Here is a 24,345-nt window from a genome sequence, read left to right on the forward strand (position 1 = left end):
ATGTTACAGTTAAGAACTGTAGTGAGGGGTCAGAAGGAGGGGAAGGAGCCGACAGAGAGAAGAGAGGGTCGAATTACAATAATCAATAGGAAAGTGTGGGGGGGGGGGACCACATTAGTGACAATGTAGCAATTGCAGTTCACATATAAGTGGTGGAGGCACATGCTGTGGGGCGTTGCTGTTTCCGTCTGGGCCCTCCTTAATCTGGCTATGGCCTCAGCTTATTTACTTCATGGACTATGCCTCCTGTCTCCATCCCTCCCATGTCACTTCCCCCTTGGACAAGACTATGGGTTTTAAGGTAGCTTTGACACTATGAGGGAGTGCTATTAAAGGAGAGGAGAAGCATCCTATAGACTCCATCACATCCCGATTTATCCCTAATAATTTCAGACTTTAAGATGGATTATCACAGAGGTTTTCAACCAGTCCTCAGGGCACATCTAGCCAGCTGGGGTTTTCAGGATGGGATATCCTGAAAACTCTGACTGGCTGTGTGAACCCCAAGGACCGGGTTGAAAACCTTGTTATTATCATGTACATTACTTGCTCCTTCCTGCTCTTCCCATTTGCACTCATGCTTCCTCTTACCAACACCTAGAAGTTCCACAGCAAGATTGGTTATTCCATTCTCTGAACCAAGCACAGAACGCCACTCTAAGAAGTAAGATGCTACTAGTGTGGTGTCACCAGATGTGTCTGTTCTGATTAGGACCATATGCACAGGATCACATATTGAAAGCATAGTTGTTGCATCTGCCATTTTACAACCATCACCTGTCAAAAACAAGTTAGGAATAAGAGAGTTATGAAGCAGTCACAGAATAGGAAAAACCTTTTTGAGAATTTGATATCTAGTCAACATGGAAGAGGGAAGATAATATGCTTTATAGACTTTTCCCCAAATAGACCGGAGGTAGATTCCTGAGCTCATATTCATGAGAAATTAAGACAAATCATGCCAAATCAGACCAAGCATCCTGTGGCTAGCTCGGGTCACAGCAGATCCCATAAAGGAAATATATTTCTCCTAGCCCATTTCCAGAGTTGAGCAATGGCTAATATCTGGTTTCTTCAAAGAACTCGTCCAAACCTTTGAATCCCACTAAGTTTGTCACCTTAACCGCCTTCTCTGACAACATATTCTCCAGCTTAATTATGCACCATGTGAAAATAAAAAAAACGTTGATTTGCTTTTAGTCTTCTGGTCATTAGTTTCATGCAAAGGACTCTTTGTTTTTATGTTTGACACCTTAAACAATTGCTCCCTATTATTAATGTTCCACTCTACTCATGTTCTTAGAAACGTCTATCAGATCCCCTCTCAGCTGTCTTTGCACTACGCTGAAAAGCCTTAACCTGTTTTGCTTTTCTTCGTAAGGAAAGTGTTCCATCCCTTATGTCATTTTTGTTGCCCTTCTCTGAACCTTTTCTCATTCTGCTTTTTTTTTTTTAAGATAGGGTGACCAAAACTACGTACAACACTCAAAGTGCAATTACATCATGGACTGATACAGAGGCATAATGATATTCTCAGTTTTGTTTTCTATGTCCAGCCTGGGAATCCGGGATGTTGCAGATAAAGTGCTCAGAGACATTGGAAGGAAGGAGTGTTGCAATTGTAAACCGCGTTGTTATTTATTAATGAAGAGTAGTATACCAAGTTAATAAAGTTTCAGGCATTACACAATAGAAGCACCTAGTGGCCAAACCATGAGTACATGCATACCAGATTCTGGAGAGCTTGTGGTCACTGCAATGGCTATGCTAGGCAGTTGTGGAAAATGGGTAAAATCTTGGGGTAGTTGCAAATGAAGACTCATAGCTCCTTAGTTCAGCAGAATTCTGTTCTGATTGACCTAGAAACCAAAAGGAGCAAGAGAAAACTGCCTGGTCAAAAACCCCACAAGGGGCGTGGGAGTGGGTGGGTGGGTGGGGTGTGGGGGTTCCTTTTTGTAAGAACTCATGAAAATGAAATGGAAAAAAAAATCAATGTTTCTACACAATTATAAGCTAAATACTACCAGATGAACTATTTACTAAACAAAAAAAAATTCAGTATCTAATATTAAATTTACTAGCGAATGTTACTGAACACCTGTGACAAAACAGTGGGTTTCTAAGCCTGTAAAACTGTATTAATCATTTCTTGAAGTGTATTTCTCTAGTTTGGCCAGTAGGTGGTGCATATTTATAGCTGTGGAAGGTAATCATCAATAGAAATAAAACAAAATAAAACATGGAAAAGAAAATAAGATGATACCTTTTTTATTGGACATAACTTTATACATTTCTTGATTAGCTTTCGAAGGTTGCCCTTCTTCGTCAGATCGGAAATAAGCAAATGTTGGTAGATGACAGTATATATGAGCGAAACATCAAAGCATTTCAGTGACAGTCTAACAGGATGGGGGTGGATAGGTGAGAGGGAGACAGGAGAGCACTGCAATTTACAAAGCAATACAATTTTATGCTTTGTAATGGGCTAGAAATCCCAGATCTTTGTTAAGTCCTGTCTGGTGGGTGTCAAAATATTTAATCATTTTGACTTCAGAGGTCTTACGTTCTTACGTTCGTATTAAATATATTGGGTGAAGAAAACGTTTCTCCGATTTGTTTTAAATTTACTACACTGTAGTTTCATCGCATGCCCGCTAGTCCTAGTATTTTTGGAAAGCGTGAACAGACGCTTCACATCCACCTGTTCCACTCCACTCATTATTTTATATACCTCTACCATGTCTCCCCTCAGCCGTCTCTTCTCCAAGCTGAAAAGCCCTAGCCTCCTTAGTCTTTCTTCATAGGGAAGTCGTCCCATCCCCGCTATCATTTTAGTCGCCCTTCGTTGCACCTTTTCCAATTCTAATATATCTTTCTTGTGATGCGGCGACCAGAAATGAACACAATACTCAAGGTGCGGTCGCACCATGGAGCGATACAACGGCATTATAACATCCTCACACCTGTTTTTCATACCTTTCCTAATAATACCCAACATTCTATTCGCTTTCCTAGCCACAGCAGCACACTGAGCAGAAGGTTTCAGTGTATTATCAACGACGACACCCAGATCCCTTTCTTGGTCCGTAACTCCTAACGTGGAACCTTGCATGACATAGCTATAATTCGGGTTCTTTTTTCCCACATGCATCACCTTGCACTTGCTCACATTAAATGTCATCTGCCATTTAGCCGCCCAGTCTCCCAGTCTCGTAAGGTCCTTCTGTAATTTTTTACAATCCTGTTGCGAGTTAACAACTTTGAATAACTTTGTGTCATCAGCAAATTTAATTACCTTGCTAGTTACTCCCATCTCTAAATCATTTATAAATATATTAAAAAGCAGCGGTCCTAGCTGCAAAAGACTTTTATACTTTTAAAATAGGGACAAAGCAGTTACAACCCTATGAACAAAAGGTGGGTGGGGGTGGGGGAAACCTGCTTGGAGCGGCAGATACAAACCTAGCCACCACGCTTGGAAAACTGGATGGATAATGCTGCACTTTATTCACTATCATTTACTACGTTACTATGGGGGTCTTTTACTAAAGCTTATCTCAAGTTATCTGCAGGAGGGCCCATAGGAGTAAAATGTGTCCAGCTGCAGATAACTCAAGCTAAGCTTTAGTAAAAGACCCCTATGTGTCTTCTGTCTATTGAAGATGTGTAGCCAGCCTCCTTACCTAAGTTATCTCTGTGCACTTCAAGCAGGAAGCCATCATGAAAATCAGGTTCACAGGCACATGGAGCAGGTTTGGACCGAAAACGCTGATTTCGAAAATGTAAACAAAGAGTGAAGGTGGAGCAAACCTGCCCAGGTAGCATCTCAGGCTCTTGCAGATATTCCAGGAAAGCTTTTCCACCCAAAACCTGAAGGTAGAGGTATCTTCGTGAGGGGTCAATGTTAGCTGCAATGAAAATGAACATACACTTTCATAAAATTAGCATAGTCAGACTCACAAAAACAATGCCTTTTTTAAAGGCTGGCATTATTAATTTTAAATATAAAATGTCCTGTCATGTTCAGAATCTCTTGCCCTTCACGGGAGTCAGAAGGAACACAGACAGGGCAGTATTTCCCAACTCTGGGCCATCCCTCTATACATAAACCACCTAATGAAGAATTTGAAAGACAGTAGCTATATTATAATTATTGTTCTTCCTATAACTAAGATTATATAAACCTTGTTAGACATACTTCTCTTTAACACTCTTGGCTCTTTGTTGACAAAGTGGGTAGGTGATTTTGGAGTGGATGTGACTTCTTGGTGGAGCATCTCCTAAGAAGACAAAGTACAAAAAATGATGCACAGAACATGTTACTCTAACATAGGGATCATAAGCGCACACCCAAGGAGTTTCTTACAATTTACGTTAGAATTGGAATTAGTTGATAATCCAAACAAAGGCGCTTTTTTAAAAATTTAAATAAGACAAATAACTAGTTAGGAAACAATTAGTTAAAATAGCATAGTAGAAAGATCAGTAAAGAAAAGAATGTAAAGCGATACCTTTTTATTGGATATATCCTGCTCATTTTCTTTGGAGTTGATGAAGGGACTATTTGGTTCTGAAAGCTAGTAAAGAAATATATTAACCAGTATCATCTTATATTATCTACTGACATTTTATTTCTGCTCATTCACATGGTCTAGCAGGACACCCATGTTAATGTAAATAGCAAATGACTTGAAATATTTTAAGCAATCCGGATTTTTAAAAATAAATCCAGTGGGCTAGATGAGGGATAACTCTGTAGTCTCTGTCTGATGTCTCAAAATAAGTACACTCTCAGCCTTATTTTCGAAAGTAATGGGCGCCCAGATTTCGACCCAAATCGGGAGACAGGCGCCCATCTTGCAAAGGCGCCCAAATCGGTATAATCGAAAGCTGATTTTGGGCGTCTTCAACTGCACTCCGTCGTGGGAACGAACAAAGTTGATGGGGGCGTTTTGGAGGCATGGTGAAGGCGGGACTGGGGCGTGTTTATCAGCCGAGCAGAGATGGGCGCCTTTGGCCGATAATCGGAAAAAAATGGCCGTTTTTAGCGAGAATTTAGGTCACTTTCTTTGGACCCTTTTTTTTCACAAACAAGTCCCAAAAGAGTGCCCTAAATGACCAGATGACCACAGGAGGGAATCAGAGATCACCACCCCTGACTCCCCCAGTGGTCACTAACCCCCTCCCACCAAAAAAAAAAAACCACAACTTTAACAACTTTGTTTTCCAGCCTGTCTGCCAGCCTCAAATGCCATACCCAGCTCCATCACAGCAGTATGCAGGTCCCTGGAGCAGTTGTTAGTGGATGCAGTGGACTTCACCCAGGTGGACCCAGGCCCCTCCCCCCCCTACCTATTACACTTGTGGTGGTAAATGGGAGCCCTCTAAACCGCCCCCAAAACCCACTGTACCCACATCTAGGTGCCCCCCTTCAGCCATGGGCTATGGTAATGGTGTAGAGTTGTGGGCAGTGGGTTTTGGGGGGGATTTGAGGGGCTCAGCACCCAAAAGAAGGGAGCTATGGACTTGGGAGGTATTTGACTTTTTTTTTTTTACTTGTTACAAGTGCCCCCTAGGGTGCCCGGTTGGTGTCCTGGCATGTGAGGGGGACCAGTGCACTACGAATCCTGGCCCCTCCCACGACCAAATGCCTTGGATTTGTTCATTTTTGAGCTGGGTGCCTTCGGTTTCCATTTTCACTCAACTCCACACAACTCCGATGCATTTGCCGGGCACAAACCGTATTATCGAAAAAAAAGATGGGCGGCCATATTTTTCAAAAATACGGTCTGTCCCGCCCCTTCACGTACCCGTTCTCGGACATTATGCCTCGCGTTCGATTATGCCTCTCTCTGTTGGCACCAGCCTCTCTCCAAAAGCATTCCATCTACACTGCGCAGAAATTCTTTGCCTATATTCCTGCTGGTACGAGTGGGACATCAATATCAAATTTTCAATCACAAGAGAAAGGCAAGTCTTCTGTGAGTCCACACAACTGGCCTGCCCCTTGCAACTGAAAACACAATATTGATGCATCACCCCAGACAGCAAGAATGAAGGTGCAAGACTCTTATATAGGGAATGCTGCCTTCTGCTGATCGACATCATCCATAATCCCCATGTGTGAGAGCAGGAGGATAAAGTTTGCCATCAATAACACAAACAGGAAAGAATTCCAGATCAAACGAAATGGTCAACAAACTTCAGACCATTCCAAATGGAGCCTATGTTTTAATAAAGGGAGGGGAAAAGCCTCAGAACCCACTCAGAGCTATCAATGTTAAGTTACCGGAAATATTGGGCAAAGTCACCTCACTGGTTTAAAAAAAGAACCTGAGTGACAGCATTTTTTCTGAATTTAATATATTTTTTGGATCAACTGGTTTGTTTGTTTTTTTAAGTTTTGAGAATTCCAGTTTCTGTAAGAGGGGTTGGGAGGGATAGGGGTCATTCTAGCATTAGATACTGAGTTGGGTACATGCCATAGGTGGGCGGGATTAGACAAAGTGATGCCACCTATGTATGTTCTATCAGTTCAGAACAAGGTAGACGCCATGTTTTCTGAGGCTGGTTAAGCGTGTTAAAGCTGCACTGAGGTAGAATTTTTTTTTTTTTTTTTTTTTGGGGGGGGGGGCTATTTATGTATTAAGAAGGGTACTATTTTTACAATTCTCTTTTGTTTTGTAGAGGATATGGTCCTGATGTAGCTACTGTGAAATGCTGGCCACCGTCGGTGAGACCACTTCATCAATTTATAAGAATTCATCAGCCTGCAAAGATACAACAGATAAGTGCCTTCCTTTGGTTTTGAGGTGCAAGCTGACTGGAAAGTACCTGTGATCATACTACACTGCTTGCACTGTTTGTGGATTTTGTACCCAATTTAGCTTTAAGAGTCAAAACAACAATGGCAACAAAATTACTTCAGTCCCAAAGAATAGCTGGATTTCCAGAATGAAAATTGTCTTGATCCAGGATGATGATAACCAGAGTCTTCCTTTCTCCCTCACTAAAGTACTCACAAAATTAAGCTCTTTCACAACATCGTCGATGATTCCTCGCCGTCTCAAGGCCTTCATCAAATCTTCCTCAGATAAATGTTGGCTTTCTGGGCCCAGCTCTTCACGTAAAGTCTCAGCCAGAACTTCTCGAATCCTGCCATGAACATCCATCTAAGTGGAGAAATACCATGTTATAAACCAACCATAATTCTCCTTTGTACAAACATTTTATAAAATATGCACATACCAATAAAAAGCACGCACAGGTTTAACTTGCCTTGGAGAAGGTTTAGCTTTGTGCGAGAGCATTTGTGCTAGGGACAGTCTAGGAGCCTACTTTATAAATGTTAGTATATTGCCTCTATAAAATAGGCTTTTCTCCTAATTTTTCATCAGCACCTATTATAAAATTAGCCCCCCACATACATTCACATGCATTTTCATGGAGGCTTTCCCAGAGTGGGGGTACACCAGAGCTATCACAGTCTTGCTCTGCATGTTCAAAATTAGGTGTGTTGTTTTGACAGGAAACTGTACCTGCAGAAAGGAGAAATTAGACCTTACTTGCTAATTTGCTTTCCTTTAGTTCCTCCGGACCAGCCCAGGATTGGACTGATGGGTTGTGCACGCCTTCCAGCAGGTGGAAACTGAGAAACCTCTGACTCTAGAGAGCCAATGAGCCGTGGTCATGTGACCCTAGCCTCAGTAATTGAGTAACAGAGCAGGAAAGTGCCCCCTGGAATCTAAGCAGCCACAAAGCACTCATAAAACGTGTTTGAAGGACGGCAAAGCCGTAATACAATGCTCACGCACAACTCCAAAAGGAGATGAGGTATAGCATAACACTTTGAGTGATTTATTTATTGTATTTTATCTTCTAAAGAACTGTAAACTAGCAGAGCAATTCCGTCATAGAACTCTTAAAGAACTGTGCTCCGGAACTATGTACAAGTAACCACTGTTCAAATAATACGGGAGGGACCTGGGCCGGTCCGGAGGGACTAAAGGAAAGCAAATTAGCAGGTAAGGTCTAATTTCACCTTCCTTAGAATCCCTCTGGACCGGCCCAGGATTGGACTGATGGGAAGTAACAAAGCAGTAGTCTTAAGGGAGGGACCTCAGTAAACCTGCTGTGAGTACTCAACAAAGATCGCCTCCTGACAACACTGGACATCCAGTCTAGAGTGCTTAGAAAAGGAATGCAGAGAAGCACTTGTTGCTGACTTACAAATGTCTGCGGGCGGGACCGAGAACCGCTCCGCCCATGAAGCTGCTTGTCCCCTTGTGGAGTGAGCCTTAACCCCCTCAGGGACTGCTCTGCTGGTGAGAATGTAGGCAGAAGCTATCATCTCCTTGAGCCACGAAGATATAGTGGGCTTAGACGCGGCGAAGCCCTTCCACGAACCGGTCAGGAGTACAAATAGATGGTCCGAGCGCCAAAAGTCGGCAGTCATTCTCAGATAGTGCTTAAGAACCTCCTTAACTTCCAACTTATGCAACTTCCTCTGACTCTCCGTGCCCGAGGAAGACCCAAGGACCGATTGAGACAGATGAAACCTTGAAACTACCTTAGACAAGAAAGAAGGTATTGGGTGCAAAACCATGCGCTCTTTAGAAAACTCCAAAAACGGAGGCCTACAGGAAAAGGCTTGGAGTTCCGAGACTCTCCTAGCTGAAGCAATGGCCACCAAAAATAAGGTCTTGAGAGTTAAGTCCTTAAGTGAACAAGAAGACATCGGCCTTGAGACAGAAGATCCCTGTGAACAGGGAGACAAAGAGGAGGCACAGACCGAAGACGCTGGAGGTCTGCATATCACGGACAGCGAGGCCAATCCGGCGCCACTAGGACTACTGGACCCCCTTGAGCCTCGATCCTTTGTAAAAGACGACCCAGAGGGGCCAGGGAGGAAACACGTACAGAAGATCGGGAGGCCACTGTTGTAAGAGGGTATCTATTCCCGCCGCTGCTGAGTCTTTCCGACGACTGAAAAAGCGGGACACCTTTGCACTGAGACAGAAGGCAAAAAGATCCAGAACTGCCCACTGTTCCACTATCAATTGAAACGCCCGAGTGCTGAGAAACCATTCTCCCAGATCAAGCATATGACGGTGGAGAAACTCTGCCTGCCTCAACGTTTTTGACTCCTGCCACATGGGAAGCCAAGATGGCGGTCAGGTGAAGCTCCGCCCATGCCATGAGGCTCACTGCCTCCCTCTGCAAGAGTCAAGTCCTCGTTCCTCCCTGGCAGTTGACATAAGCTACTTCCGTGGCGTTGTCTGATAGAACTCGCACCGCCTGGCCTTTCAACAGGGAATGAAACTCCTCCAGAGCCAGCTGAATTGCCCTGCTCTCTAACAAACTGATGGACTAGGATGCTGCCAGAGGAGGCCGCTGACCCAGGGCAAGCCTCCTTAAACAATGGGCTCCCCAGTCTCGGAGACTGGCATCCGTCGTTAACGCTATCCACTGGGGAGGCTCCAGCGGCATCCCCCTGGTGAGATTGTCCACCCGCAGCCACCAGAAGAGGCTGCTGCACTCCAGAGAATGCAGAGGCAACCTCACCTGAAGGGAATCTGTCTGAGGAGACCATCTGAATAGAAGAGAAGATTGAAGAGGCTGCATGTGAGCCCTGGCCCAAGGGACCACCTCTATTGTTGCTGCCATGGAGCCAAGAACCTGAAGATAATCCCAAGCACTTAGGACACGTCTGTGAAGTAACCCATGAACTTGAGATCGGAGCTTGAGCACTCTGCCCTGGGGAAGATAAACACGACCCCGCACAGTGTCGAAGGTAACTCCTAAGTATTCCAGGGACTGCGAAGGAACCAGACGACTCTTGGCTGAGTTCACCACCCAACCGAGGGATTGCAGGATACCTTTTCCATAGGGGAACCGCACCTATAACCCTTTGAAAACTAGGTCAAACTCCAAAAGAAAATACTCACAGTTTTGCAACAACTCACATGGTTTGGACAATTTTCTCAATAAAAAGTTCTGCATGATCAAAACTGTCTGGCCAAATTCTTAGGACCCTGACAAGCATGCCCTATGGTCTTGGACAGGCAACTTTATCTGTCATCTCCTCAGAAGTGCTACAATTGTCCATTAAATAACAGAACAAAATACCCCAAACAAACCTTAAGTTGTAATTTAAAGATTGGTGTTAGGAAGGTGATTTGGATATATTGGGGATGCATGAGGGAGGATAAGGTGTGCATCAGTCCAATAAACGTACTGCAATATTTAGGGCCCGATGCACAAAGCTTACCATGCTGTTAACGTTTGCTTTAGACTGGTTGTAGCCAGTCTAATGCAAATGTTATTTAGCTAGTAATGCACAAGGGTGTTTTTCGTGGCTCTAACGTGTGTCGTTAGCAGCTACCGAAACCCTATGCAAATGTATTACAAGGAGCTCATTAGTATTAAAATGATCATTCCAAGTAATGCACAGACAGTTCCATGGACTGAGCACCTACCTTTAATGTGCAAAATTTTACGTCTGGATCTGTCATTATGGGCAGCAGTCTGCTTGCACTGTATAGTAGTGCAAGCAGACTGCTACCTACAAGGTAGGCGCTCAAGGGTACAGACCTCCCAATGCCCCCCAGAACTTGGTGTCCCTGGTGGCCCAGTGGACCACATCCTGACCCCCCCCCCCACACCTCCCAACCCCCAACGCAAAGAGCACTTGGTGGTCCAGTGGACCCCAACCTCCCCTGTAAAAAAAATCCCTGGTGGTCCCAGTTGTCCCCGACCTGTGACCTGGATTGACCACTGCTGGCAGCAGGATACTGGGCTAGATGGACCATTGGTCTGATCCAGTACGGCTATTCTTATGTTCTTATATGTGTTTATTTTGTTTAATGGTTAATTCAAGGCTGACTATTTCCCTGATCCTCAACTGAGAGACCAGCCCACAATCCCACCTGACCGAGTTTTGAGAAAGGAGTCAGACTTATAGCGAGATATGCAATGGTAATGACTAATACCTCAATGGAACTTAAGCACATCTGGCACATATACGGAAAGGAATAAGAAAAAGAAATAGGGGAAGTGCTGGACTAGCTAGGGAAACCTAATCTCCTTGGTTTAATTACATGGAGCAACAGCCATCCAAAGAGGGAAGACAACACAGTTAATTTGCACTGAGTGAGACGATTATATAAGGCTCCCAAGAAGAGTGAACAAAACACACAGTAACGCTTTTGTTACTAATCGAGCTATATCTCCTACCCAAGAAGAAAAAGGATCAGGCACAATGTCTAACAGCTGGGGGATAGCCTTCGCTAAACGGGGTAACTGGGCAACCTGGGTGGACCAAATGCTCCTATCTGCGAACATCTTCTCTGGAAGGTATAGTTGACATCTTTTCCTGAAGGATTTTAATAATAAACTGACAGGGCATCGGGTGATCATGGGTGCCGGTCAGGACTCGCCTTGCACAGCTGGTCATGGATCATCTGCTTCAGCTCCGAAGCTTTCTCTGGCGACAGAGACATGTTAGCTTTAGCCGCACACTCGCAACCTGATCTACTGTCTCTCTCTCTTCGCCTCTTTTACTTTCTTCCTCCTTTCTTTTTCTGTTGCTTTCAAATTTCGGCGGACATCCCGGCGCGAAGCTGCCCTGCGTACTGCCTTAATAGTCTGTCAGGCCAAGAACTGCTTTTTACTTTAAATAAATATATCCAACTTTCAAACAGCATTCAGCCATTTAATGAAGAAAAAAACAAGACACCAGAAGTAACCTCCTTGAATAATATATATCCTCAGAATGCGGATTCCGGACAGGCATGTTCTAAGGCACTGTGGAATAGGGTGAACGCGTGCGTTTATATTCTGCGCGTAGGGCCTTAAAGGGACCCCCCCCCCCCCCGAGAGAAGATTACGTCAGCATTAGACGACTCACGCAGTAGTTTTACTAGATCTATTAAACCTCCTTGAGTTAGAGCCATACGTGTGCACATTGTTGTGTTTGCTGCTGTTGCTTTCCAGATGTTTGTTCCTTGCGATAACATCACCTCGGATTTCCGGGATTTTACTCTCATTCTGGTGAGCTACTGCTACGTATATATGGAGACAGCTACTACTATTATTTACACCCCGGAACTGTATAGAGACTTAAAGAGACACGTTTTGCTTCTTGGAGTTCAATGTGGTTAAACCGCACAGATAAGGCAAATAATTTCTAGTAACTGATCAAATATTATAGTAAAACGTGTTTAATTTGAGAGGGTCAAAATCTGGAAGCACCAGGTTTGTGTAGCTGGAGGCAATCCCAGAAACGTGGGTTGTTAAACAGCATTTGAACACGATCAGATAGGAAGCTAGATGGATCAACTTGGTATGGCCTTTCTAGGCATACAACCACAAAAAGAAAGCATGGCATCTGAAATTACAATAGAGGAGAAGAGAGCATTGAGCGAAGCAGCTTGCCTGGTAAACGGAGACTTAGGGGAAAAAAAAAAAAAAGAATATGTACTTTGGTGCTGCAGAGTTGAATGTGCTTGTAAATGAGAAAAGGTTTGAACTTGAATGTTAAGTACAGTATAACCAGAAGAGGGGTAAATGGTGCTGGGGGTTGCCACATTGTAGGGTAAGTGGAAATGAAGCAGCTCATAAGGGAATAAATGTAAAGAGAAAAACAGCATTCAGAATAGAACAGCAGGACATCCCAGACAACAATGGCATAGAGGTGGATGGAGATCCACTAAGAGATATACTAAAAATACAGTTGGAGAGATGGATTCCATGACCCCATTCTGTCTTGGTCTTCTTAAGCATCTGCTCCCTCCTGGCAACTCAACATTAAAAAATTAAAATAGAAGAGGGATTTGGTTTGATTTATTTTACATTAACTTTTAATTGATGGAAATTACTTTGGGCATTTTTGTTATAGTGTTTAATAAACTGGAATATAAAAAAACAAAACTGCACAGGCCATGCATGCATACATGGTATGGGGGCAAAAACATACCCCCCCCCCCCCCCTTTAGTAAGCCGCACACGGCTTTGTAAACAGGTAATAAGAACATAAGCATTGCCATACTGGGACAGATCAAAGGTCCATTGAGCCAATATCCTGTTTCCAACAGTAGCCAATCCAGGTCCCAAGTACCTGGCAAGATCCCAAAACAGTAAAACAGATTTTAAACTGGTTATTCTAGAAATAAGCAGTGGATTTTCCCAAGTCCATCTTAAAAATGGCTTATGAACTTTTAGGAAATTAGCCAAACCTTTTTTAAACCCTGCTAAGCTAACTGCTTTTACCACGTTCTCTGGCCACAAATGCCAGAGTTTTAATTACATGTTAAGTGAAGAAATATTTTCTCTGGTTTGTTTTAAATTTACTACTTAGTAGCGTCATTGTGTGCCCCCTAGACCTAGTATTTTTGGAAAGAGTAAATAAATGATTCAGGTCTACCTGTTCCACTTCAATCAGTATTTTATAGACCTCTCATCATATTTTCCCTCTGCTGTCTCTTCTCCAAGCCGAGGAGCTCTAGTAGCTGTAGCCTTTCCCCATAAGGAAGTGATCCCATCCCCTTTATCATTTTTGTTACATAAGTAATGCCACACTGGGAAAAGACCAAGGGTCCATCGAGCCCAGCATCCTGTCCACGACAGCAGCCAATCCAGGCCAAGGGTGAGCTTCCCAAACGTACAAACATTCTATACATGTTATTCCTGGAATTGTGGAGTTTTCCCAAGTCCATTTAGTAGTGGTTTATGGACTTGTTCTTTTGGAAACCATCTAACCCCTTTTTAAACTCTGCCAAGCTAACTGCCTTCACCACGTTCTCTGGCAATGAATTCCAAAGTTTAATTATGCGTTGAGTGAAGAAAACTTTTCTCCGATTTGTTTTAAATTTACTACACTGTAGTTTAATCGCATGCCCCCTAGTCCTAGTATTTTTGGAAAGCGTGAACAGACGCTTCACATCCACCTGTTCCACTCCACTCATAATTTTATATACCTCTATCATGTCTCCCCTCAGCCGTCTCTTCTCCAAGCTGAAAAGCCCTAGCCTCCTTAGTCTTTCTTCATAGGGAAGTCGTCCCATCCCCGCTGTCATTTTAGTCGCCCTTCGCTGCCCTTCTAACTCTGCTGTAACTAAATGCATTCTAATTATCCTGGAACCAGTTAGCAACTCTGTATTAAAAATAAATTACAACACAAATGATGATATAGTAGATGGGACTGACGCATAAAGGAGTGAAAGTGGAGGGTGATGTCACCATTGATACCATAGTTAATAGGGGGAATGTACATTTAATCCAGTCTTATTAACAATGATGTCAGTGGTGATGTTGCCCCTCCCCTTCCACTCCTTTGTGAGCCAGTTCCATTTAGTGTGTCATCAATTGTGTCATATGTACATTTTTTAATTTTTTTTAATACAGAGTTGTCAACTGGTTCTAGTGGATTTAGAATGCATATAGTTATGGTTTTACCCTATGTCATATATACATAATAACATAGTAAATGACGGCAGATAAAGGCCTGAATGGTCCATCCAGTCTGCCCAGCAGTTACACTGATTATTAATTCGTGAATAAACCAACAATGAATGTGATATAAAATACTCAATCAGGGTCTTTCTTTGGCATTTCTGAGACATAGACGTCCACCTGACACTATCCTTACGTTCCAGCTACTGGAGTTGCCATTGAAGCCACTCTGCCTATCCAAATCCATCTAATCATTTGCGAGACATAGACCGTAAAAGTCTGCCCTGCACTGACCCACATTCCAGCTACTGGCATTGCTATTGAAGCCCTCTGCAGGCCATCTTAAACCAGATTGCCGTATACAGGATACAGACTGCACAAGTCTGCCTGGCACCAGCCTTAATTCTTCATAGCCGGAGTTGCCATTTCAATGCCACTTGACACATCAAAACACGTGCAGTTATTTGAGTTTTGTTTTTTATACCATCCATTTTCTAATTAGAGATCTTCTGTGTTTGTCTCGCACCTTTTTGAATTCTGTCACTGTTTTTGTTTCTACCAGTTCCCTTCAGAGGGCATTCCAATTGTTGACCGCTCTCTCTGTGAAAAGAATTTCCTGAAGTTACTCCTAAATCTACCACCCTGCAACCTCAATTCATGTCCTCTACTTTTACCATTTCCAATTCCTTTCAAGTATTTAAATGTCTGTATCATCTCCCCTCTTCCTTTCCTCTAGGATATACATATTCAGGTCTTCCAGTCTCTTTTGGTGCAACTTGTCTTCTTCCTCTGGACTGCTTCAAGTGTTTTTACATCCTTAGCAAGATACAGCCTCTAAAAGTGAAACAATGCTCCAAGTGGGGCCTCGCCAACAACTTGTACAGGGGCATCAACACCTTCTTCCTTCTGCTGGTTATGCCTCTGTCTGTGCAGCCTAGCATTTTTCTAGCTGCAGTCACCACCTTGTCAAACTGTTTCGTCGCCTTCAGATCCTTCAGCACTATCTTCCCAAGGTCCATCACCCTTTCTGTGCATATCAGTCTCACACCTACTGGCACATATGATTCTCTTGGATTTCTACTTCCCAAATACATCACTCTGCATTTCTTTGCACTAAATTTTAACTTCCAAATATTAGATCATTCTTCTAACTTGCAGATCCTTTTTCATGTTTTCCACTTCCTCTGAGATGTCCGCTTTGTTACAAATCTCGATTTCCGTTGCATCTAGCAATAGATGAGTCCCTGAAGAGTGGGTAGTGTCCAACAGGGCCATTGTTGCTTTTGGTGGCGTTGGCATCAGGAAGGAGGTGCAGGGGGACTCATGGTCACTAGACCACCAGGGCCGTTCTTTCCTCGGATGGGGGGCCGTGATGAGGCTCAAGTTTGCAATTCTTGCTTGGGGGAGGATTGGGAGGAAGTGTGAGGATTGACGAGGGGGAAGATAGAGGAATACAGGCTGGACCCCCAATCACTAGCAGGTGGTGGACGATCTTCCAGCTCTTCTGGGCTCAGGTGGCTGATTGCTCCCTTTCTAGATCTCCCAGTCTGGTTGAGCTTGAGGGTGTTGGGCAGCCAACTTGAGGGTACACCTGATAGTGCCAGGTCTCTTCCCCCCCCCCCCCCCCCCCCTCACTCTCTTCTAGCTGGACCTCCTTCCTCATGGAAAAAAAAAGAGTAAAGCAAAGGGAGATTTGATGCAGTTCATCCTTTGGGCACTGTGGCTTGCTTGCTGAGAGGGGGCCTCTTTGCTCTCCTTGGCTCTGCCTTGTTGAGAACCAGCCCGGGGAAATCAAGCCACAAGGATGTTAAGACCGTCATTGTAGTGAGTACCACTTTAAATTTTTTTATTGCCATCAGGTCCCTTGCTGTGTGCTTATGGCAGCAGAAGCAGTGAAGCACTGCTTGTGCTGTTCAGCACACTTCAGGGCTGTGTGTGGTGTGCTCTCTGCTCTCGGGACTGTCAGGCTGCGCAGGGAATTTAGCACCATTGGCTTCCTTCGCAGGGGAAACTTACAAGGCTTCTTCTCAAGTACAGGCAGCCACCATGGGCACGGCAGCTATCTTGGATTATTACGTGGCTGAGTTGGATGCTGGTTCCCGGACCTCGGGCCCTTCTCAGACGGGTTCCTTAGGGTCTTCTACTGCTCTGCCTGGTTGGGTGCCTTTTTCCCCTGAATTTGTATTACAGATGCACCAGACCTTATTGAAGAAATCTCTACCTCCTGAGAAACCAATGCCATCCTCTGTTATTGCTGAGTGAAGCATCCTCCAAAATGTCGCACGTGGATTCCTTGGCAGGGGTGGCTAGGGAGCTCCTGCCTCTCTGCTACATTTGGAGGGCAGCCTGTCAATGGCATTCGCGCAGTCCCTGGAGCCAGAGGATTTGGAGGAGGGAGAACTTCTCATAGCAGAGTTGGATGATCTCACGGTGGTGCGAATGTCCTTTGTTACCCAAGCTCTTGATGTGCTACCTATTTCACCACCAGCCTCCACGTCTTCTGTCTCTGTGAACCCTATAATGGCCAGTTCTAAGAGGCCTCCTAGGTCCTTCCCTGTCCTTGAGGCCATCAGGAGCTCATTACTGCATAGTGGTCCATTCCAGTTGTGGATTTGAAGGTGGCTTGGGCCGTGTCGTGTGTGTATCCCTTATCACAGGATAAACTGGATATGCTTCAGCTCCTCAAGCTGGACACTCCGGTGTGTAATGCTGTGTGGCTTGTACTATTCTCAGGAAGAAAAAAGTCAGACAGAGACCAAGAGACAGGAAAAGGGAGGTTTTATTACTCACTACAACAGGAGCTGGTATCTGTAGCAAACATTAGTAATCTCTGGTAGTTGTAAAATAATTAGTCTGAACTCAGAAGAGAGGAAGGAAAGTTTGTTCCTCATCAGGACATATCATATGAAGGACACAAAGCTGAGACAAACAAAAGAGAAGGAATGAAAGATTCTTAGCTGCAAAGACCAAATCCCCACCCACACCCCCCCCCCCCCCTCCCCGAGGAATGATGCCCTACCTACCAGAAGGATATATATTCCAGCATTCCCTAGATGTGTAGTCACATATACACCTTCCATTACAAAGCACCACCACATAAATTACCCAATGAGGAATCCTGCACATATGCAAGACTCTGCCCATGTGCTTGGTCATTACCGCGTGTTTTACCAACTGTTATTCTTATATGTCCAGCTAAAACTGGTTTGTACTAGTTTGCAGATAAAACCGTTATCAGACCTCTGGCTACAGTGAACAGGATGTGCAGAGGGCTGCAGTAACAGGCCCCAGAACAAACACTCACAAAGAACCATAGTTGCATGACAAATTCCATAACAGGTGGCAGTGGCCATGAAAAAGATGACGACATTGCTGGTGGAGGGTAGCATTGCTTCAAGGATATACAGGATGGGAAGCAGTAGTTTTCTCTCAAACTTTCCTTTAAGGTGGTGGCCTTATCAGTGCAGGCTTCAATGCACATTTCCTATGCAGCTAAGGCATGCTTGACCTGGGTTCAGCAGTGGGCAGACTCTAGAGTGGTCCAATGACCTCCTTAGAGATGGGACCTTGCATACCTGGATGACTCTTTCTACGATCTTCTCCGGGCCTTGCCCAAACAGATGGCTTTGGCAATTACTGCTCGGCGGCTGTTGTGGCTTCGCCATCAGTCAGCAGATGTGGCCTCCAAGCAGCACTTTATCAGGCTCCCTTTTGTGGCAGGCTTCTGTTTAGCGAGGATCTGGAGAGGTTGGTTAAGGATTTGAGGGACTCAACTGTTGCCAGAGGATAAACCTCGCTCTTTGGCTATAGTGGGGAAGTCTCCATTGTGCCTTAAGGAGGTATGACGGTACAGGCCTGGGAGCACTAGCCTTTCAGAGGCCCAGATACCAGCAGAGACAGCCCTTTTGGGATGATAACAGGGGCTCTGCCAAGTCGGCCAGAGCCTCCCCAGCCCTCTGTCCTTCACAGTGATGGGGTGCTAATCCACTCTTCATAGGGAATGATGGGCGGGTGTCTTGCCAATTATTTTGAGGAGTGATCCAAATCACATCAGACCAGTGGGTTTTAGACATTATCAGACAGTAAGTTAGAATTCTTCACTCCAGTCCTAGATTCTTTCTTGGAGTCCGCTTGCAAGGCTCTGCGCAAACTCAGGTGGTGCTAGCCTGGTTGACCTGGGGACGGTTGTTCCGGTACCAGAGCAGGAGAGAGGTTTAGGTGATTGGTTCTCTTGATTATAGATGTTTTTTAATTCCTATTAATTATGAAGATTATCTGTTTATACATTTTATTTATTTGATGATGATGTATGACATGTTTTTATAGTTTATATATTTTTAATATGATTTTGTATTTATGATTTTATGTGTTTGTTTTTAGCCCCTGATGCAGCCTTTTTAGGCGAAACACAGCCTGTGTCGGGCATTATTCTGGTATCATTAATAAAATCTTTAGATGTTATATTAATCTACTGTTTTGTTTTCCATGTTGGAATTTGCAGATCGTTTGCCTTGTTGTTTTTTTGGACCCTGCTGGTAGACATGCATAGCCCACTCTTCAGGGATTCATCTGTTGTGATTTACCAGATAAGACACAATTTTCCCATCATCTGCAAAAGGACACCCTTTAGCAATGTCACTCACAAATATAATGAACAGAATTTGGCCATAGCACTGATCCTTGAGGCACTCCACACGACTCATCTTTCCTTCCTCCAAGTGAATTCCATTTACCACCACCCTCTGGCATCCATCTGTCAACTAGTTTCTAATCCACTTCACCACTTTGGGTCCTAACTTCAGCCTGACAAGTTTATTTAAGAACCTCCTATGAGGAACCATGTCAAAGGGTTTACTGAAATCCAAGTAGATTGCATCTAGCGCATGTCCTCGCTCCAATTCTCTGGTCACCCAGTCAAAGAACTCAATCAGATCATTTAACATGATTTACTTTTGGTAAAACCATGTTGCCTTGATCTTGTAACTCATTGGATTCCAGGAAATTCACTATCCTTTCCTTCAGCAATGCTTACATTACTTTTCCAATAACCTAAGTGAGGCTTACCGACCTGTAGTTTCCCTCTTCTCTTTCATCACTTTTGTGAGGAGAGATCACTTCTGCTCTTCTCCAATCCCGCGGAACTTCTTCCGTCTCCAAGGATTTGTTAAATATTTAAAAGGGCCCGCCAGAACCTTTCTGACCTCCCTCAATATCCTGGGATGGATCTCGTCCAGTCCCATGGTTTTGTCCTTCAATTTTTCAAGTTGTTCATAAACATTCTCTTACATGGATGGTGCAATGTCCACTCCATTCTGATATGTACCTTTGCCAGCCAATCGTGGTCCTTCTCCAGACTTTTCTTCAGTGAACATAGAACATAGGTATTTGTTTAGCATGTTCTGTTTTTTTCCTCATGACTCCCCACATAGTGGTCCACAGCATCTTTCAATGTCACTATTCCATTTTTAGCCTTCCTCCTCTCACTAATATACCTGAAAAAAATTCTCATCTCCCCTTCTTACATTTCTAGCCATTTGTTCTTCTGCTTATGCTTTCGCCAGACGTATATCTCTCTTGACTTCTTTCAGTTTTATCAGATATTCTTTTCTTGAGTTTTTCTGTATTTCATGGCCTTTATTTTCTCGGCCACTTGTTTGGAGAACCATATTGTTTCCCTTTTTTCTCTTGCTTTTATTTTACTCTTCTCAGGTATAGCTCCTTTTCAGCCTGGACCACTGTTTTTCCACTTCTCTTCCCATCAGCTCTTTTTTTTTTTTTTTTTTTCTGGTACTCTCCCATTTTACTAAAGTAAGCATGTTTGAAGTACAGGGCTTTGAATTTTGTGTGCCTGCCCTCTGCTTTAGCTATTATATCAAACCAAACTATATTTGATCATTACTGCCCAAGTGGGCACCCACATCAGGCACACTTTCTCCATTTGTGAGTTACCAGAGTATTCAGCAGCAGCAGCCCTTACATAAAGAAAACAAACAAAAAAAAAATCCTCCTAAAACGCACCTCCGTTGAGAAGTATCTCACATTGGCTGAAGTCTCAGCATGCGCTCCTTCTCTCCCCTCTGACGTCTCGGCATTTCTCCGGGGTCTTCCGGCAGTGGCACTGACGTTGATGGGAGAGGAGGAGCGGCTGCAGAGACGTCAGCCAATGTGAGATGGTTCTCCACGGAGGTGCGTTTTAGGAGGTTGCTTTTTTTGTTTGTTTTTCTTTATGGACGGGCTGCTGCTGCTGAATAGAAGCAGCAGCAGCCGCCGGACAGAGTTTGTATTAGCGGTCGTGGGTGGCGAGGCAGTCTGTGTGGGGGGGAGAGGGACTTGGTGAAGTGGCGGGGGAGGGGTTGGGTGATGCGGCGAGAAGGGAAGGGGGTAGGGGCTTTCTGATGCCCCGTTGCACGGGTTGTTGTGGCGATGCGGCGGGAGGGGGCACTTAGAGGTGCACCGTCGAGGCTGTTTGTGTGTTTGTATGTATGTGTGTGTTTGTGTTTGTTTGTGCTTGTGTGTTTGTGCTTGTGTGTGTGTTTGTGTGTGTGAGGGGGGTTGCGGGTGGCTTTTGTGGTCGTGTGGTTGGGGAGTTTGCCAGCAGTCTGTAGCAATTCCTAGGCAGGGGGAGGAGTACGGAAACACTCCCCCTGCCTGGGTCGTTGTTTGTTGGAGGGGGTTGCCAGTTGGTAGGGGTGCCTTTATGGATCCCTTTACTCTCTGTGTTCCGCCCTCGAGGGCGGGGCAGAGAGACATGGTGAGTTGGATGGCTTCACCACCATGAACCCATGAACTGTTTAGGGATTTTGCAGATGGCTTCAGCAGGTTGTCTTCAGAATGTTGAGGTAGCGTTTTATGTACAGATGGGGCATGGCTGAGGGCGGGTCTATGAGTGAGGGTGACTGGTCCTAGCCTATGAAGACTACAGGATTTTTGTGCTTCTCTGCCTTGGAGTGAGCTTCAGAACGTTCAAGGTGGGATTTATTAATATAGATGATGAGCCCTCTAGGAATAGCAAAAAATGTACCCAGGTGTACACCACTACAATAACCCTTATGCCTGCAGGTGTCATCTATATGTGGGTCCAGTAGATATTTTGTGGGTTTTGGGGTGCTCATACTTTCTATCACAAATGTACAAGCTAGAGTGCGATATGGGCCTGGGTCCCCTTCTTTACCGTCCACTGCACCGACCACTAGGCTGATCCATTATATCTGCAGCTGTCACTTTCACCTCTTAGGGGGGTAGGAAGGGATCAGTGACCACTGGAGGATTAAGGGGGGGAGGGTCGTGCTTTTATCCCCTAGTGGTCATCTGGTCAGTTTGGGCACCTTTTTGGCATGTAGTCATTATTGAAACGGGTCTAGCCAAAAATATCCTATTTTTTGGCCCTGGACGTTTTTACAATGTTCCATTATCACAGAAAAATGTCCAAATCATAAGCTCACCCTAGTCCTGCCCAGAACACACCTCCAACTCACACGCTTAAGATTTAGATAAACTGCAAAGAAAAACATTTTTAAAATAAGTTTCAAAAATAGTGATTTGGATATTATTGCCAAAAAAAGGTCTATCTGCCACTTTGTGCCAGTTTTTGGACGTTTTTCTGTTTCAAAAATGAGCCCCATATTGTCTGAATTTCTCACCGAAAATTCTTTTTCCTTCCACAGTGAGATGAACTACAAGTCGATGCATCCGGTGGGGTAAAAGTGGGTCAGCCTGAAAATGGCCCCAGTTGCAGTTGCATTGACTATGTAGTTCATTTTTTTTTTAATTTATTTGTTAAATATCTCTACCAAAAATGCCAAAATGATTTACAACAATTAAAAGTTAATATAAAACAATCAAACAGAATTAAATCACCCTTCTACTGCAATACATCAAACACTCCATCACTAAATTCTATTCACTTTTCCTACCTGTATGCTTGGCTCCATAGCCAGGCCTTCAGCTCTTTGCAAAACAGCAGTGTCTTTTCCCACCAAACTTCCTCAGGAAGCAAGCCTATCTAAGCGGGCTAGAATAGCAGCTGAAAAGCCCTCATCCTAGAAAACTACAATTGGATATCTTTAAAAGTGGGTATGGCCAAAAAAATCCTCCTGTGAAGAACACAATTCAACAGGTCAGATAGAAAATAATCACATCCAGTAAATATTGTGGACCTAGTCCCATCCGAAACTTCAACATTAACATTTTGAATTTCCTCTGATATTCCACTAGAGGTTTTTTAAGACTGAAAACACACAGTACCTGGTCCCCAAACCTGCTAACAAGAGGGCAGCTGTATTCTGCAATAATTGAATCCACTATAATGCCCTTTTGGAAGACCTGCATAAACCATATTTGGTCCGTTCAAAATTAAAGTTCTAGTTTTGTCTTTCCAGACAACTTGATTTTATTTCCTGTTTTTTCTAAGGATTGTCTTATGGATGCCAGATTTGAATTCTGCTTCCAGTAGAAGCACTGCTGCTTTAATTATTATTGTTCAGGAAGGCGTTTGTTTCGATGGTAAGCTTAAAGTGTCATGTGTTTGTCTGTAATTTCAGCCAGCTGTATCTGTGGGGAATGTCGGTCAGCTTGCAGCAGATCTCATTATTTCCACACTGGACATGACTAAAGTTGGTTACATCTACACTGATTGCTTGGTACCCATGGTTGGAAATAATCCATATGCAACAAGTGAAGAAAACGCACAAGAGCTGAGTATAAATGCAGAAGGTGTGTCTGTATGCAGCCTCAGGGTTTTGTTTATCAGTGTTCTTATCTTCTTGTAATGATTTCGTAAGGGTGTAATTCAGCAGGCCTGATCAACTTGGTGTCTGCTGAAGGTAAAAATAAAAACATACAGGGCATGAAGAATAAACTGCTCAGCATGTCACTGGTTTGCTGGCAGATGTCTGCTTGGACCTTGTGTGGCAGAGCAATTTAACTGAGAGTCTTTTCCTCCGCATGGAGTGCACCAAAAACCTTTGTTGGAGTTTCCAGTTCATTTGCTGTACTTTGTGTGAGGAAAGAAGAGTAGATGTTTTCCAGTGAAAATAGGAATTGCCAGTGTCACGGGGGTGATGTTATCATGCTATGTATTGTATTAGATGTTTTCTTGAGCCTTTTCTAAAGTGGTGGTAAAATACATCAGAGCTGCTTTAACTTTAGTAATTAGCTAGAGCTAAAAAAAAAAAAAAAACACCAGAAGAGGAGGTGGAACGGAATGTGTGATTGCTGATTCCATTGTATGGGAAGACTACCCGCTTCTTCTGAGGACAGCAGTCACACACATGGGACAGCCTAGCTAACAGCCGCCTTACATTAAGAGGAAGTGTTATCAATAAGATCACATGTTTGGGCTGATGTCTAATAAATACAAATGGGAAGAACTGGTTATTGTTGGGTAAAAATAATTTTCTGGGTTTGTTTTTATTCTTTTTTATGTAACAGACATCCCTGAATTATAAAAGTGGGCCCTAGGGAGTTAGAATTGGGCTCTAACCCACTGTCTGCAGTGCCATCAGAAATGATTGTTGAAGTAACAGTGAGATGTGAAAGTGTCACAGCTTTTGGATTTCCCTTTGGAAGAGGTTGACTTTAACTGGAGCACTGATGCAGCCACAGCCCTGATGTGCCCTTCTTACAAACTGCTGCCCATTCAGAGCATTCTATTCCACACAGCAATCCCAGTTTTTTGTTGTTTTTTTGTATCAGAAAGAAACAAAAAGCATTTGGTGGGATTTCTGGGATCAAATAAAAGGTTAGGAGGCATGCTGCTGAAAAGTGGTCTACCAGCACTGCAGAATTCTCTGGAAATCATGGATTATGATGACAGCACCCACTTGTATAACTTATGATTTCCCCCTTGTCTTCAGAGGAATGAAGTTTCACTTTGAATAGGATTACTGTAGCCAT

The 24,345-nt window shown here is 43.9% G+C and overlaps 2 protein-coding genes across 2 annotated transcripts in view; one reads left to right on the forward strand and one right to left on the reverse strand.

The window, feature by feature from the left end:
• CEP76 (centrosomal protein 76) overlaps positions 1 to 11,760 on the reverse strand; it is an 83,123-nt gene extending 71,363 nt beyond the window's left edge. The window contains exons 1-6 of the mRNA XM_030212403.1: positions 11,439 to 11,760; positions 7,023 to 7,172; positions 4,512 to 4,577; positions 4,199 to 4,280; positions 3,684 to 3,908; positions 592 to 777 (exon numbers count right to left, since the gene is read on the reverse strand). Coding sequence (XP_030068263.1) covers positions 592 to 777; positions 3,684 to 3,908; positions 4,199 to 4,280; positions 4,512 to 4,577; positions 7,023 to 7,172; positions 11,439 to 11,501 — 772 coding nt within the window. The 5' untranslated portion in view covers positions 11,502 to 11,760. The remainder of the gene's footprint in view (positions 1 to 591; positions 778 to 3,683; positions 3,909 to 4,198; positions 4,281 to 4,511; positions 4,578 to 7,022; positions 7,173 to 11,438) is intronic.
• Positions 11,761 to 11,894: 134 nt separating this feature from the next.
• Positions 11,895 to 24,345, forward strand: part of PSMG2 (proteasome assembly chaperone 2) — a 53,753-nt gene continuing 41,302 nt past the window's right edge. The window contains exons 1-2 of the mRNA XM_030212417.1: positions 11,895 to 12,051; positions 22,992 to 23,163. Of these exons, the coding sequence (XP_030068277.1) occupies positions 11,995 to 12,051; positions 22,992 to 23,163 (229 nt within the window). The 5' untranslated portion in view covers positions 11,895 to 11,994. The remainder of the gene's footprint in view (positions 12,052 to 22,991; positions 23,164 to 24,345) is intronic.

Source organism: Microcaecilia unicolor, chromosome 1 (assembly GCF_901765095.1).
Source record: "Microcaecilia unicolor chromosome 1, aMicUni1.1, whole genome shotgun sequence".
Lineage (NCBI taxonomy): Eukaryota > Metazoa > Chordata > Amphibia > Gymnophiona > Siphonopidae > Microcaecilia > Microcaecilia unicolor.